We start from the raw sequence: 16,899 nt of genomic DNA on the forward strand, positions 1-16,899 counted from the left end.
GTGTGATATCTCATCACTATAACCTCATAAACCAGCATATTAAACACAATCAGCTGCTATAACTCTTTATATACATGCTAGAAATCATGACAAGTTCATTCAACATCAAATCGTCGATTCGGTTTCAATATCGGAATGAATGAACATGCATGAACACAAAACTAACATCAAGTTCTGATCTCTGCTCATAACTGATTTCGAAATCTATCAAACATATCATAATACTTACATCAAATTGAAGTTCTCGTTTCAAGGATTCCAGAACATCTTTCGAAATTGAAATCGGACGAGCGGATCAAAAGTTACGAGGATTTGAAAACAAGAACTCAAAAGAAAATGAAGAGGGTTCGGCCTCTGTTCGATTTTTTCCCTTTCCTTTTCTGAATTTCCTATGCTACAAACACGTTTCATGCTGATAATCTAATGTAAAATCAGATATGTATTGCCTATTTGCAATTTAGTCCCTCAAGTCTTCTTTAATTGCAATTCAGTCCTCGGCCTTCGTTTTAATTCAATTTCAATCCAAAATAATTTAAGAATATTAGAATTTAAATCAAAACTCTAACTATTCCCAAATTAAATATACTCGGATTAAAATTAAATAAATTTGGATTAAATCAATAATCCAGGCTATTGCTCTTTAGTCCTCGAATCTTCGATATTCTCAAATCAGTCCCTGATCGGATTGTATCTTCAAAATTAATCTTCTTTAATTCCCGAAATATGAAATTTAATCTCAAATTCCATAAATATTCAAATCGAATATTTATTCTTTTAATTTAATAATTCTCGGAATTTAATTCTCAAAATCCAAAAAATTCCAAATTAAATATTTTTGGCTCGGAAATTAAATCTATAATTTCTTTCACTTCTTAAATCAATATTAGCCCATAATATGGAATTAAATTTTCAAATCTCATAATTAATAATTTAATATTTTCGGGCCTTACATTCGGCGTCTTCAGATTAACGGCCTGCGTCTCACGTATACGAGTATACAAGGCTGGTTTGGCAAGTACTGAAGAAATGTGAACTCCCTGCTATTCCTTCTTATGCCGAAAAGTGAAGCCCAAGGAACAACACTCTTCTACCACTCATGCAATCGAGCTGGTACAAAGCAAACTCACATACACTTTGTGGCTAAGAGCATTCGCAACTGGATTAGAAGTGCCTGGATGGTACTTGATCTCACAATCGTAGTCCTTCAGCAAATCCATCCAACGATGCTGCCTCATGTTCAACTCAGCCTAAGTGAACAAGTAATTTAAACACTTATGGTCAGGGAAGATCTCGAACCTCTCACCGTACAAATAATGAAGCCATATCTTAAGATCAAAGACAATGGCCGCAAGCTCCAAATCGTGTACGGGATAATTCTCCTCATGAATCTTCAATTGCCTAGAGGCATAGGCAACCACATGACCTCTCTGCGATAACACACATCCCAAACCCTGGACAGAAGCATCAGTGTGAAATACAAAGCCACCTGATCCAGACGGTAGATCCAACACTGGAGCTGTGGTCAGACGGCGCCGCAACTCGTGAAAACTCTCCTCACACTCCGACGTCCAAACGAAAGGTACATCCTTCCTCGTCAGCTGCGTCAAAGGCTTAGAAATCTGAGAAAAGTTCTCCATGAATCTTTGGTAGTAGCCTGCCATCCCAAGAAAACTACGAATCCCCAAAACTGTCATCGATCGCGACCAGTTCAAAATGGCTTCCGTCTTACTAGGATCAACGGAAACACCATCTCGTGAAATCACATGATCAAGAAAGACAACTCGATCAATCTAGAATTCACACTTTCTCAACTTAGCATACAACTGCCACTTTCTCAGTAACTGCAATATTGTACGGAGATGGAAAACGTTCTCGTCAGCGAGAATACACAAGGATATCGTCGATGAACACTACCACGAACTTATCCAAAAAGTCGCAAAATACTATGCTCATCAAATCCATGAAGACTGCTGGAGCATTCGTCAACCCAAACGACATCACTAAGAACTCGTAGTGACCATACCGCGTACGAAATGCTGTCTTAGAGATATCCTCATCTCTAACCCTCAACTGGTGATATCCCAATCGTAGATCAATCTTCGAATAAACAGAAGTACCCCGTAACTGATCGAACAGATCATCTATTCGTGGAAGATGATACTTATTCTTCACCGTCGCTTGGTTAAGCTGTCGATAGTCTATGCAAAGATGCATCGACCCATCTTTCTACTTAACAAAAAGGAATGGGGCTCCCCATGGCGAAACACTCGGCCGAATGTAATCCTTATCAAGAAGATCCTGAAGTTGACTCTGCAACTCTCTCATCTCCTAAGGCGCTAATCGATACGGAGCTCTAGAAATCAGTGTTGTCCCTGGCATTAGCTCAATGCCAAACTCGATCTCCCTCACTGGTGGTAAGCCTGGAATCTCCTCCGAAAACAAATCGGGAAAATCGTGGACCACTGGTGTCTCCTGGATGTCTGGTCCCTCCAAGGATGCATCGATGGCGTAGATAAGGTAGCCTTCCCCGCCAAACTCTAAAGCACGCCAGTCTTTTAGGGCAGAAACCACTGGAATCGGGGGTCGCGCTCCCTCACCATAGAAGTACCATGTCTCACCATCCTCAGGACGAAACTGAACAAACCTCTAATAGCAATCCACTAACGCTGTGTAGGTAGTCAAGAGATCAATCCCAATAATGCAGTCGAAATCCTCCAAAGTTAGGATCATCAGGTTAGCACTAAGATGATACCCCTCAAAATCCAAAGAGCAACCAACCACTAGACGCTTAGCTAAGACCTCGATACCCATCGGAGTAGAGACCACTAACAACACGTCTAAAGGAATAAACGGTAATCTATACTTCTTAACAAAATGTGCTGAGATGAATGAGTGTGACGCACCCATATCAATCAAAATATATGCAGGAAAACCACATAAACTACAGGTACCTGCAATCATAAGATCACTGTCTGCCTCCGCCTGCTCCTGGTTCAGTGCAAAGACTTGCCCTTGAACACGTGGCCATAAGGAAGAATGAGCACAGGATAAAGTCTGTTGCGGCGATGGTTGCGACTGCTGGTGCTGCTGATGAGAAGGCGGCTGTTGTAGTGTTGCCTGAGAACCTCTGGAACCACTAGCCGCTCCTATCAACATAGGGCAGTCCCTCTTCATATGTCCCTCCTGACCACACTGGTAACATGCGCTGGCCGAAATAGGGCATGGTCCTGCAGGATGTCTCCGATTGCACTGATGACACAGGCTCATCCTCTGGCTACCGAAACGCTGCACTCCGCCAAATCTGGAAGAAGAAGAAGAAGTACCACCTTGCTTCTTGAAAGACTGACCCCTTGGACCCAAAGAACTTGTCGGTCTGGATGAAAAGGAATGAACCATAGACCTGTTCCTTCGAAGGCTGTCCTCAGCTTGATGGCAACGGTCCACCAAACCCTCATAGATCATATCGCTCCCAACAACAACCATCTGATGAATCTCAGGGTTCAAACCCTGAAGGAAATGATCAAACTTGGACATAGAACTCTCAGTAATATGCGGGCAATAAGGAAGAAGATCAAAGAAATTCTGCTGATACTCCTCAATAGTCATCATCCCCTGTTGCAGTCCAAGCAACTCAAGCTCTCGTCTGACGAAAGGCTGGAGGAAAATACAATCTCTGGAAAGCTATACGAAACTCAGTCCAAGTAGTTGCTCCTCTTGCTGCTACAAATGGTGCGGAAGTAGATCTCCACCACATCCTCGCTAGTCCCTCTAGCAAGAAACCAAGAGTCTCCATATTTTCCTCGTCTGTGAAACGGAACTCTCTGAAGCAATGCTCCATCCTCTCTAGCCACTCCTTAGCAGCCTCTGGGGTATCGCCTCCTGCTAATGGCTTAGGTCTCACTTGCATAAACCTATGCATGCTAATTCTCCTTCGTTTTTCGCGATGTCCACGGTGATGTCGACGACCATCTTCGCCATCCCAATGACCATCACCTCCACTGTCGTGGCTCTCGTCGTAATCTGCCATCTGTCAATTAATAACAGATAATGTATTAATCCGCTTTACTATTTCCCAGATACAATGCGCTCTGATACCAATAAATGTAGCGACCCTACCCAGATCCACTACCTAATCAGAGTTTAAATAGCGCATGCATTAACATTAAAAGCGTAAAGAGCGGAATATTTAAAATACAACAAATTCAATCGGTAGAATACAACTGACGACAAAAATAGTGTATAAATACTCCTAATCAGAGTTTAAATAGTGCATGCATTAACATTAAAAGCGTAAAGAGCGGAATATTTAAAATACAATAAATTAAATCGACAGAATACAATCGATGACAAAAATAGTATATAAATACTCTTATACAACTAAAACCTCACTGCAACAGGTAAAAACCTCTTAGGGTAACAAACCCTACCACTAAAACCTCGCTGCAACAGGTAAAAACCTCAACCCTGTTGCAAGTCACTTGGACCGTCCAGCCTCAAACCTGCCCCGCCACAAGGAATCCAAAAGAAACCAACATAGGGGCGTGAGCGACAAAGCTCAAATACGAAAGCAGTGATATATATACTAATATGCAGCAAGCAAATGACTTTAAAATACTGGTTAAAAACAGTCTACTCAGGGCGCCATGAATATACAGTACCGTGCTAAGAGAGCGACTCTGCGGGGTACTCATATATTCTTCTATCAATTATAGTGTCAAAACCCACCGTCGTGGCCACTCTTAGTGATAGCAAAACCAGGGGCTGAGTCTCCCCAGACACGAATCCATAAGGAGTAACCCCTCACCGATGAAAACTATCAATGACTCATATCATACCAGATGTAGTCAACCATAAAAATATGCATGTGCTAAAGCCGTGAAACATGGTAAAACATATAGAACATACTCATGCAACATACAAGCATATATATCATGTCTGCTATCTCGGTCAGTACTTACGTACCTCTAACACTGTAGGAAAATCCTAGCACCACCGGTCTAGATCCAACGCCTACACATCCACATTAAGGTGTCTACAATGAAAATACCCATGAATCATTAAATAAGCTATAAAAGCCTTAACTAAGCTATTCCGTACTCCTAAATATTTTTAGGAAGCAAAAGCTATACTTGCGTCCGTCGTCAACCCTTTGCTGTCGCTTGCCTCAAAACTAGGCCACAGCTTTGCTACGATGCCTGGATCGCTATGCCACTTCCGGAATCCCCATAGGACGTCTAGAACTCCCTAGATCTGAGTTAGAAGGCCTAGGAATTGAGAGAGAAGAGAGGAGAGGTGCGAGTGAAATGAGCTCTCGGACCCTCTATTTACAGGCGAAGTTCGGAGCCTTCGAACCCGACTTCGGATCCCCCGATCCGGTTTGGATCCTCCGTTCCTGTTCGGAGCCTCCGATCCTGACTTCGGATCCTCCGAAGTCCCATCAATGATGTCACCACTGACGTATTTTTCTCGGACAGCTGGCCATGCAGTTCGGAGCCTCCGATCCCAGGTTCGGAGCCACCTAACCTGGTTCGGATCCTCCGAACCCTCCAAACCCTCGGAACCTTCCCGGTCATTTTCGAGTGTCCTGGATCCAATTTTGGACTCTGTTAATCCATTTGGAATTTCCTTAATCATGTTTTATTAATCTAACATGATTACACGATTAATTACTCATTAATCGTTAATTCTGGATACGGGTCACTACAATAACTTACCAACTCAAGTCCGGTCCAATATTCATTCGATACATAACGATGAATATAATACATGAAACGACAAAATTCAATCCTAAATATTCGAATATTAGAAACTACAAACATCAACAAGTTCGAGATCTAAACATGCTTCAAAATAAAAACTAGATTGACATGCTGATTCGACTTGTAAATCGAGTCTCACTTCTATTCCTTGATCTCGATGCTAACCAAGTCTCCGCTGACTCGATCCTGCCCCACCTGTTTCCAAGTACACATACAAAACAAAGAACAGCCGGATAACTCCGGTGAGAATGATATTTCTAATAAAAGCAACATAACATGCAATAACAAGTAATATATCAATAGCATGATATAAAGACAGCATATTCAAAGTTAATACGAATGAAATGCATGTCTTTAAAATAGGGATATCAACTCTGATAATCAAGGAATTGCTGCTATGATTTTGGGATCCCGAGGATGAGACCACGTAACAACTCACCGACTCTCCTAATCGAAGTGATGCCACGTATCTTAATACCCTAGAATTTGGTGCGACTATAAGGAGTATGCTGACACTTGAACTTCTACAACTCAGGCCACTCGCAGTATAGCCCCCAAAATGTCTAAACAAAAAGGCGTACAGCCCGCTGAAATCAAAGATTTAGGCTCGAGATGAATGCATAAGAAAAACGTAAAGCATTAAGCCATATAACAAAAGTTCAAACAACAAAATACAAGTTCCCCATTCTAGAACGAGTATTGATGCAAGTATGTGATTTAAAGAAAACTCAAGAACCAACTGTCTTGAGCGTGGTATCGCGCTAAAACGATGTCTGCTTGTACCTTTCGATTCAATTTGCTCCAACTCTGGAAACTCTACAAAAGTGGTTATATCAAAATCTATACAACCTAAACAACAACAAACGCTCAAGGTAAACTCTTTACCGCTCTTCGTCTAATCGCTTCGACGATCGACTTCTGCTAACTCTGGGCTCAATAACTTCAAACAAATCTGTAAAGAGGAAAAAGAATATCAACAACGATAATCAAACCCCACTGCCAATGGTTCAACAATTCAGACGAATCAAAATCCCAAAACTCAAACCGGTGGCATAACGACTATAAACTGATCAAACCGAAAACACAGACAGTAGTATAGCATTGCAAACAACTCAAACCAATGCAAAAACATCAAAAACCTTTCAAATCCAATACATCTCAAAGTCCACTTTTTCGAATAATGCTTTCAAAAATCATAACAAATCCGAACGACGCTCTATTTCAAAACCGACTAAGAATATACGATAAGAACTAGCTCAAGAACATCATATCCGAAACTCATTCGATTCTAACACCTTTATAAAATAGAAATATAACTGATCGGAGAAATACTTACGATATAACGAAGCTCTCGCTGCCGTGATCACTAATCTGCCTTCGGATTTAATTTTTAACGGATGGATTAACCGGAAAATGAAATAACAAAGCTTGAAAGGCGCTTTGGATCTCAACCATGGTGGAAGGAGAGATGGGGAAGAATATGGAGAAGTGAAGACAAGTCAACCATGCCTCAATATTATATAAAATCTCAAATTTGCATTTTAGTCCCTGAAATTTCCGAAAATTGCAAAATAGACCCTGATCAAAATCAAATCGGCTCTTGAATTATATAAAGTCCGATTATCTCAAATAAACTCAATTATGATAAATTTGGGGCGTTACACACATTTTATTTATCATTTGATGGAGTATGAACTTGTTGCATGATATCTACTAATTTGGGCTAGCTACCATCTATGAAAATATAAACAAACTATGGATGTCAAACTCCAAATATTTTGAATTAGTGGACAAGAAACCAAAGCATGAAGTGGATCTTCCAGCTCATGGTGACAAACACCATTCAGCAACATCAACTTTACGATATTTTAGAGCAGTGATAGTTGACAAGCAATTCGAAAGAGTACGCCAAAGGAAATTACGAACCTTGCTTGGGAGTTTGAAATTCCAAACTAGATTCCAATCAACAGTAGATGTGATAGTCAATTGCTCTCGAGAATTCATCAAAGCTCAATAACTACTCTTCACACTATAACATCCAATCTGATCATCACTCCAAAACCAAATGTCATCACAACTTCTAATACACAATGGGATAAATAAAATGAGATGATGATCTCGCTCATTAAAAAGCCTCTTCAAAAGATCTAAATCCCAATCACCATTTTCCCCCAGTCTTAGAGAATTTATCGTAACATTTTGTAGCTCTGGAGGTCTAACAGAAGTAATAAAAGAATTTTTTGGATCAAGCATCCATGGTTCTCCTCGATTAAAAGACAACAGCTTTATCATTTTATATTTGAATCCGACTCTCTTCTCGTTATCAATGTTTTACAAGATTCGTCTTCAAATTTGTCTCATCTTGGTTTGATAGTCGATGACTGTAAATATCTAGCTAGGAATTTACAATTCGGCTCTTTGTTTTTGTTAAAAGATCAGCGAATCATGTTGCTCATGCATTAGCAAGAACAACTGGCTGTTTGTCTGGTTTCGAAGGCGGGGTTATACCCTCGTCTTCGCTTATTTCGGATGTAATTGAATCAGGTATGGCTTATTAATATAATCGTTCGATTTCAAAAAAAATTAATTTTAAGCAATTCTTTTGTTGGTATGAAAAATCTTATCACCTGTGCCAGTAATAATTCAAGTTCATAGATCCCTCGGCTCTTCCCGACATAATACTTTGCATAATCTTTGCATAATCCTAATCTGCGATACACCTTTTAGGAGAATTCGTCGTGATTTAAGATTAAATCTGAATCCTGGATTTGCCACTTATTTGCATGATTTTTTTGGTACCTGCGTCTGTCTTGATTGTCTCTATTTAATTTAATTTATTCTTCTTCTATTTTAATTCTTATTATTTTTAGTAATCAAATTTTTATTTAATTCGTTGCATCCTTCTTTAATATTTTTGTCTAGATTAAGTAAAATAATTAGATCTTGAGAATTGACTACATTCCCTGTGGGATCGATACTTGGACTCTTTGTCCACTTTACTATTACTTGACCTAGTGCACTTGCTAGTTGATACCGAAATAAGCGGTCAAGTTTTTGGCGCCGTTGCCGGGGACTGTTTAGTTAATATTAGGATAGATTATTTGCTTGAGTCTAGATTTATTTTTATTATTATTATTTTCCTTTTGTTTATTTAATTATTTATTTTACCTTGTGAGGTACTTGGAGATGGTTAATCGACGGATTTTCACAAGGTTTACCCACCAGCTCGCATGCGAAGATGAGCCAAAAGTGAATTTTGATGATGAAGAGGAATATCAGTTCATGTCGAGTGTTGTTGGAGTGACGAGCTTTCAATGTCAATATCTCGCCAATCTTGAGGGCGTACGAAATCAAGACCCATATGTAGAGTCGTATGATTCTTACTATGGGCGGCAGCTGCTCTTTGATCGTTGCTTCTGCATATTCGGGCTGTAGACTATAAACTTAGCGCTAACTGGGAGGCAACCCAGTGTTTTCTTTCCTTTAATTTTTTTATTATTGTCCTTGTTTTGTTTTTGTTTTTGTTTTTTTTTTTTGAAATCCAATGCCTTGCCCGTCTCTTTTATATGTGTAGTATGTGGCCCCGCTAAGGAAAGTTGCTGTGAAATTTTGAAGATGGAGGAAGAAGAGGCATCATAAACTAGGGGAGTGTTATTTTTGTTTTCATTGTATTTTTGTTCGTCCTGTTTGCATTTGTTCGTTTCTGCATATTGTTCATTGTTTCTAAAGCATTGAGGGCAATGCTTTGGATAAGTATGGGGGGATAGACTAGTTTATTTTAATTTTTTGTGTTGTGTTGCATCTGTCTTGTTTCATGTCTGTTTGCATCTTTTTCGTTTTTTGTGGTTGTTTGTCGTGTTTGTGTGCATGTGTATTAAGTAAGATAATGAATGAGAGCCAATGATGATTTGAAGTCATAATTTTTGTGAAAAAATTTTTTGTTTTTGCCCTTGAATTGACATGAGAAACCGTAGGTTGAACCGTGAATATTCTTTTAAGCACTTATGTTAGACCGGTGAATTGTAGCGATATAATTGATGATGTTGTGTTTGTTTGACCATTGCACGGCAATAAGTGTTTGTTGATCTTGATTGTGTTCTTTGAGTTTCAATGATTGTATAGCATTGCACTTATGATCTTGAGCGCACCTAAATTTTTGAAAAATTAAAGTTGGCAAACTTTATGAAAAAAAATCACCTCCATCCGGGTTGTGGACTAGGAATTGAAATCCTAATTATCTAGTCTATGGCTAAGTCTGCGGATAAAATGGGGGTGTTCTCTTAAAAATAGCATGAATTTTTAATAACAATTCCATCCGGGCTTGGATAGTGATTGAAATCCTAATCACTTTTCCATAGCTAAGTTTGCGGGTTTCATGGGATTGTAGCTCCATCCGGGCTATAGACGAGGGGATTGAAATTCTAATCCTATCAAAGATATAGCTAAGTTTGCGGGTAATTATTGGGGCTTAAAAATGTCGGGTGCGAAATCCGACGGTGCGTAATTATTCTCAAGGGAGGTGTGTTTGTGCTAGAGGTTGTTGGGATGAAGAGACACTTGATTGAGAAACTTGCACTGATATGTCATAAGTCGCTAAGCAGTCTTAAAACGGATTTTTTTTAAGTTGCATGTAACTAGAATTACATTACACACACACGTTCACGTTAAACCGAAGGTGTATCGTGAAGAGTTGAGGGCGTTTGTGGTTTTTAATTTGGCATGTGACTTCTCTGAGGCAAATTCTCATGAATATTTCCTACTTTATTTTTGTTGTTTTTCTTGTGTTATTGTTGCATTGTTTGTCTTGCTCGAGGGCGAGCAAGATTTAAGTATGGGGGTGTTGATAAGTGCATTTTGTATGCATTATTTTGTCCTAGGTTTATCTCTATTTTGTGTGCATTCATATTATTTTTATGTGTTTTTATGTGTTTTAGTGCATGTGTGTGTATTTCACTCCTCGGGTTGATTTTGTAGGAAAATGGATTTTTGAAGTGTGAATTACGGAGCAGCTTTTTTCGAAAAATCAAATTTAATTTTAGAGAGATCCAAATCTGATCTCCACTGTTAAAATTAAATTTCAAGATGTTTTAAAGCTGTTGTCCAAATTTTGGCTCAATCCGACGTCTAGAACTCTAGATATGATTTTTTCAAGAAAACTGCGCGCTGGCACATATGTTTGAACGGACCCATGCACGGAGGTGGCACGGGTTCCGGACATGTCGCGAGGAAAAAATTAATTTGAGGTAGAGGGCACCCGGAGGTGGGCACGGACCCTTATCCAGGGTCCATGCACGTCGCAGAATCAGAAAAATAAAATTTTCGGCAATTAAAAGTCTTACTTTTAGGGCTTTATTTCGTGGGCTTTCAAAGACATATAAATAGGAGAGTTGAGATCAGATTGGGGGGTTCGAATCGCATCAGATAGACGGTGGCTAGAGGCTTGGAGATTGAAGAACGCTCCATTCGAGTTTTTCTTCTTTTTTTCTTTTGATTATTAAACTTTTGTTTGAACTATATTTTCGTTTATTGGTTAGTTTTTCTTCAACCAAGACGGTGAGATTGGGCCGAACAGATTTTTGTTAAACTGTGGATTTTGATTTGGGATTTTTAGATCTTTCTTCAAATTATTGATTATTGGATTTAAATTATGTCTTGTGAATAACCTGATCAATTATTTACTTGCTTGTTAATTAATTCCGAGTCGAAAGGTTAGGAATTGATTTTGATCACTCAAATAATTGACATATGGTTAAACCGACTAGAAATAGTATTCGGTTTCAGTATGCGGTTTTAGGTGAAAACTGAATTCTCATAATTCTCAATGCATTTGAATTTGATTTTAATTATGAAAGATTAATCCGTCAATATTTGAATAGGTTTAACTGTTCTAGAAATAGACTGTTAAATAAATTAGGAGAATTCGCCGTGATTTAAAATTAAATCTGAATCCTGGAATTGCCACTTGTTTGCATGATTTGTTTGGTATCTGCGTCTGTCTTGGTTGTCTCTATTTAATTTAATTTATTCTTATTCTATTTTAATTCTTATTATTTTTAGTAATCAAATTTTTATTTAATTCGTTGCATCCTTCTTTATTATTTTTTTCTAGATTAAGTAAAATAATTAGATCTTGAGAATTGACAATAGTCCCTGTGGGATCGATACTTGGACTCTTTGTCCACTTTACTATTACTTGACCTAGTGCACTTGCTAGTTGATACCGAATTAAGCAGTCAAGCTTTTGCAAAAACTTGACCGACGATTTTGGTTGGAAAAAATTCTAGCAAGTGAACTAGGTCAAGTTATAATATAGTTGGACAAAGTCCAAGTCAATCCCACAGAGACTAATGTTTAAATACTAAGATATAGACTATTCAAATTAATCTAGGCTAATTAAAATAAGAGATTTTTATAAATTAACTACTAAATTAAAATAAAATAAATTATTCTAAAGCAAAAGTTTAAATTAAATTAAAAGAGCAGAAAAGCTTTAAGACTGATTCAAATTTTAGAAAAACTATCAGGAACACACAACGGTACCAGACATCGATGATTGCCACGTATTGGATTTAATCAAGCAAGAATCATTCATATTCACGACGAAATTACCTAGAATAATTATTAATCTATTTCTAGAATTAACAATCCTATTTTCATTGAACAGTCTAATTATTTTTAATTAAATTTAATTAAACAAAAACGCATTCACGAGTTATGGAATTTCAGCTTTTGCCTAAAATCGCACACTGAAATCGAATACTATTTCTAGTCGGTTTAACCATGTATTGATCAATATTTTTGAAGCTAATTTCAATCTTTTCTTTTTCAAGTCCAGATCGAACAACAGACATGCAATTAATTGGCCAGATTAAAAGCAAGAATTTTGCACAAACATTAATCAATAAATATTTCATAAATCAAAATTCAACCAATCCATTCCATGAACAAAAATCAATAGCATGTCCCTATTGTGGCCCCGGTCAAAAGACGACTACTCCATAATAATAAAATCAAACAAAAGTTTCATGTTTGAATTCATGACTAAATAAAACTAAAAAGGAAGAATAAAGAAAATCTCAGCGATGGTGCCGAATCTTGCTTGTGTTCTTCGTTTTCTCTCAGCCGTCCAATCTCGAATTTGGCAAAAGTATAAGCGTCCAAAAGTCCTCTCTAATTAGGGATTGATTCCCTTTTATACCTCCCTTATTTTCGTCCAAAATAATATCCAATGTAGCCCAAAATTTTTCAGAGTTCCACAATTTCCAAATTCTGCACGAATTATTTTTTTCCATATCTGCGATGTACACGGACCCCGGACATGGCCCGTGCCTAGGTCCGTGCATTAAAAACTCCAGCCCAAACATTTTACGAAGATACACGGACCCTCTTCCAGAAGGTGCACGGGGTCCGTGAATTTTTCTGTGATAAATATCTCAAAAGCCGTTGGTACACGGACCCTTTTCCAGATGATACACGGGGTCCGTGCATTATTTTTTCTCAAATCTCCATTGATTTGAAGGTTCACGGACCCTCTTCCAGACTATGCACAGGGTCCGTGCAATAAATTCTCTTCAATATTCTTGACCTCTTATGATTTTTTCCGTGTCATCCGACAAAGTTCCAACATGGCATTGAATTGTTCGACTTTTTCTTCAAAATTCAGTTCTTCACAAATCTTAGTCAAACCTACAAACATAGAAAATATGACGATTTAAGCGCAAAACTCGGAATAAAATGCCTAACAAGCATGAATACGACAAAATAAAGTGCCAAATAAGCTATAATATTCGTGCTTATCAAATCCCCCACACTTAGCTTTTGTTCGTCGTCGAACAAATCAGAAGAAATTAGATATGAGAAATATCAATGATTTATAAAACCGAGTGGCACAATCAAAACCTTTCAATCAACCAAATCTCGTCACACCCAGTCAAAAGCTCATACATCGAAAATCACAAGCCTCGCTTTCGTCACAATTCAAAACTCGAATACTACCCAGTAAAGATCAACAGAATGAGACGTGTGTAGTGTGAGTGTCAGAACTTATACTCCTCAAAAGTTTTTCGGTTCAAGGATCTCTCATGTTTATTCATCAATCAAAAAAAATTTTTTCTTTTTCTCGCCCCACATGCTTATCTTTCATATCCCTCTCTATTAAATGTGGAACAATTGTGACTCGGTCAATAGGTCTTTTAAGCTTATAACGTTAGGCCACGGTTCACGTCTACAATAAAGGATAGGAAAGCAAAAATGAGAGACAACAAACAAATTTGTCATTTAGCGCAATTAAATAGCTCCATTCCCTTCTATTATTGAATTTCATCACTTTCTTTTGATTTATCAATACAACCCCTTCATCTCTCTCTTTTTTTTTTCCTTCTCTTTTTTCTCTTTTTTTTATATACCCCTTTTATTCATTTCAGGTACTCTCTTTTCTCAAATCAACCCTTTATTTCATTCAGAAATAATTCACCAACTCCTTCAAATGTTTTTCTGTGAATACTTGGATTTTTTGTATACTTAAAAGCGCCAAAAGGTTTGTTTCTTTCAACATTTAGGAAGGAAAAATAGTGTATGGGCTAAAAAATCAGGTGGTCAATGTAGGATAGAAAAAATGACGAATGGGGTCTAATTGTGTGCCATTGACACACACCATTCGATTTTTATCAGGCTCAATGGGGTTATTAGGGATACAAGTGATGCATCAGGTAGGCTCGAAAGGCTCAAACGGTCCAAAGATCGCCTAACTCATCCCTAAGTCATAATCATTCAAATTTTCGCTTCGAGGACTAATCAGACAAGTTCTAGGGATAACAACAGCTTCGAAAACTCTCCATTTTTTTTTATTTTTTTTTAATGAGATCACCTCTTACCAATTCACAATTAACTTGCATAATTCTGACAAAAGTGCATGAAGGATGTCTCATAAAGTCAATGCAAAACTAGTTCATATCAAAGTCTCTCCTTACAACTACAACTAATCTCATTCAGTTCTAGGCACAAAATAATTTCTCAGGCAATCAAAAATCTAGCAAACTAATTGGTATGTCATGTAAATCATAAGTGCTCATCTCTTTTTATTTTGAAAATTGTTGTTAAGTGATGTGAAACATAGTGTAATGAACGACCTACCCCCACACTTAGAATGCGACACTGTCCTTAGTGTTAAATGCTCAAAAAAATAAAGAGGAAAATAACAATAGCAAAGACACTTCCCTGAAAAATGTCGAAGACCATGCAAAATTAGGGGCAAGCGGCAGCCTGAGCAAAGAGAACAACAAAACCAACCAAAACGCGTAAAATAGAAAAATCACGCACACAAGCACCCAAATAGGCTTCCCAAAATAAATTCAACAAAAATAAGCACCACTGAGGGAATAACCACAATATCCATAAAATTCCAACTAATAAAAGTGATAAAGTGCAACAACAGTTAAAACCCACGACATAACTAGAATATGCTAGAGTATCCGCAAAATTTGTCGAAAGAGAAGCAACTACAGCAAATAAACTCCAAAACACACATAGTTCAAAACCCATAACAAAATATCCATAATATCCAAAAGAACCACAGCAGAAAATATCGCTAAACTACTCCTCCTCCGAAACAGAAGCTAACTAGGCAAGGTCATCCAGGGCAAAGCGATCAAAAGGCGGCGCATGAATGTCAGTGGAGTAGGACTGGGAAGTGGCGTGATGCTGTAGTCGAGCCATATCGGTGCGAAGCTCATCCAAGCAGTCAAATATGGCAGAAAAAATGCAACGAGTACCCCTCGGAGCTCTGGCGTGGACATGTGCACCGGAGGGAGGATCAGCTGCCTGATCAAGGGTAGCTTCTTCCTGAATACGAGCTTCGCGGGCTGCATCTACAGCTGTAGGTGGTGGGACTGGGGGATCTCGTGCATGATAGTGAGTGTTGCGGCTCTCAGGGTTCTTATACCATCCACCCTGTCGAAAAATAAAATACATACCAGTCATCGCGTGGGCGGTGAGTACGTGCTTCGGCGCTAGTGCAAGAGAAGCCTCGCCAGTCAAATCGACGCCGCAAGCCGCCAAAATCTTCGAAACTGTAATGGCGAAAGGAGCGTGCTGCTTGGCATTCGGATCTCAAGCCAAGTGAGCGACAGTGCGCATATGTGAGATCAAGATGCTCGCCAATGGAATCGCAGTGATATCTCCCAACATGTACAACATCTTATGAATCAAATACATATCCAGGTTGCGCACCTCATTGTGTCCAGACTTCCGAGGGATAATGTTTGCACTGATGAAGTAGCAGATGAGGCGATCAATCAAAGGGAGAGTGGTAGGAAGGATGCTGTAACGAGAACAAATTTTTACCCTACGGTAGGTGAGGCGCGACATAGCAAGGTTAAAATTGTAGGCAGGGTCAGACAGTATAGCATCATATTGGTTGTAAACAACCGGAGGGACCTCATTTGGGATGTGCAAAAGCTGGGCCAAGAACTCACTCGTCACCTCGAGATGAGCACCCTTCACAAAAGTTTGAATGGTCTGCATCCCTGTCTTGTTTTTCTCTTCAATATTGGCAAAAAACTGCCAAACCAACTCGGGATAGTAATCCCCTCGGATATCCAAAATAGACCCCTAGCCAAATATATCAAACTCCGCTCGCAGTGGTACCTGAGCATCAATAGTCGGGTGGATCGACTTCTAAACAATCATGGAGTTACCCTTCATCTTCTCATACCACTGATAATTTTCCAAACTAGTGAACCTAGCATCATAAAAAGCAGCCCCTGCACCGCTGCGAGAAGACGAAGCGCCCCCCCTTGCTCGCTTACTAGTAGATTTTCTCGGTGCCATATCAAACGAGCAACTAACAAACAACGATAACACTTCACAATTTCAACGACAAAAACACAACTTCCAAATCCAAAGGAACTCCTTCACAATCACTGTCTAATCTCGCAACTTAAACCGTTCAAACAACACAGTCAATAATAGTGCACGCACAATCACCAAGAAATCAACCCCTTTGCTAATTCACAAACAATCGATTTTATTCAAGAAGCCTAATAAACAATGAACCATGTTTCGAAGACAACAACAACCCTAGTCAAACGCCCAACACAATCTCCAACAAGATTCTTCCAATGACACAATCTCAAACCAAATC

General features: G+C 38.7%; 1 protein-coding gene across 1 annotated transcript; it reads right to left on the minus strand.

Moving 5' to 3' along the window:
- Positions 1–2,646: 2,646 nt before the first annotated feature.
- On the minus strand, positions 2,647–3,606 carry LOC140889949 (uncharacterized). The gene has a single exon (XM_073297696.1). It carries the CDS (start codon positions 3,604–3,606, stop codon positions 2,647–2,649), a length of 960 nt encoding a protein of 319 aa, XP_073153797.1.
- Between the last annotated feature and the right edge of the window lie 13,293 nt (positions 3,607–16,899).

This window comes from Henckelia pumila, chromosome 3 (genome assembly GCF_033568475.1).
Source record: "Henckelia pumila isolate YLH828 chromosome 3, ASM3356847v2, whole genome shotgun sequence".
In the NCBI taxonomy this organism is placed as follows: domain Eukaryota; kingdom Viridiplantae; phylum Streptophyta; class Magnoliopsida; order Lamiales; family Gesneriaceae; genus Henckelia; species Henckelia pumila.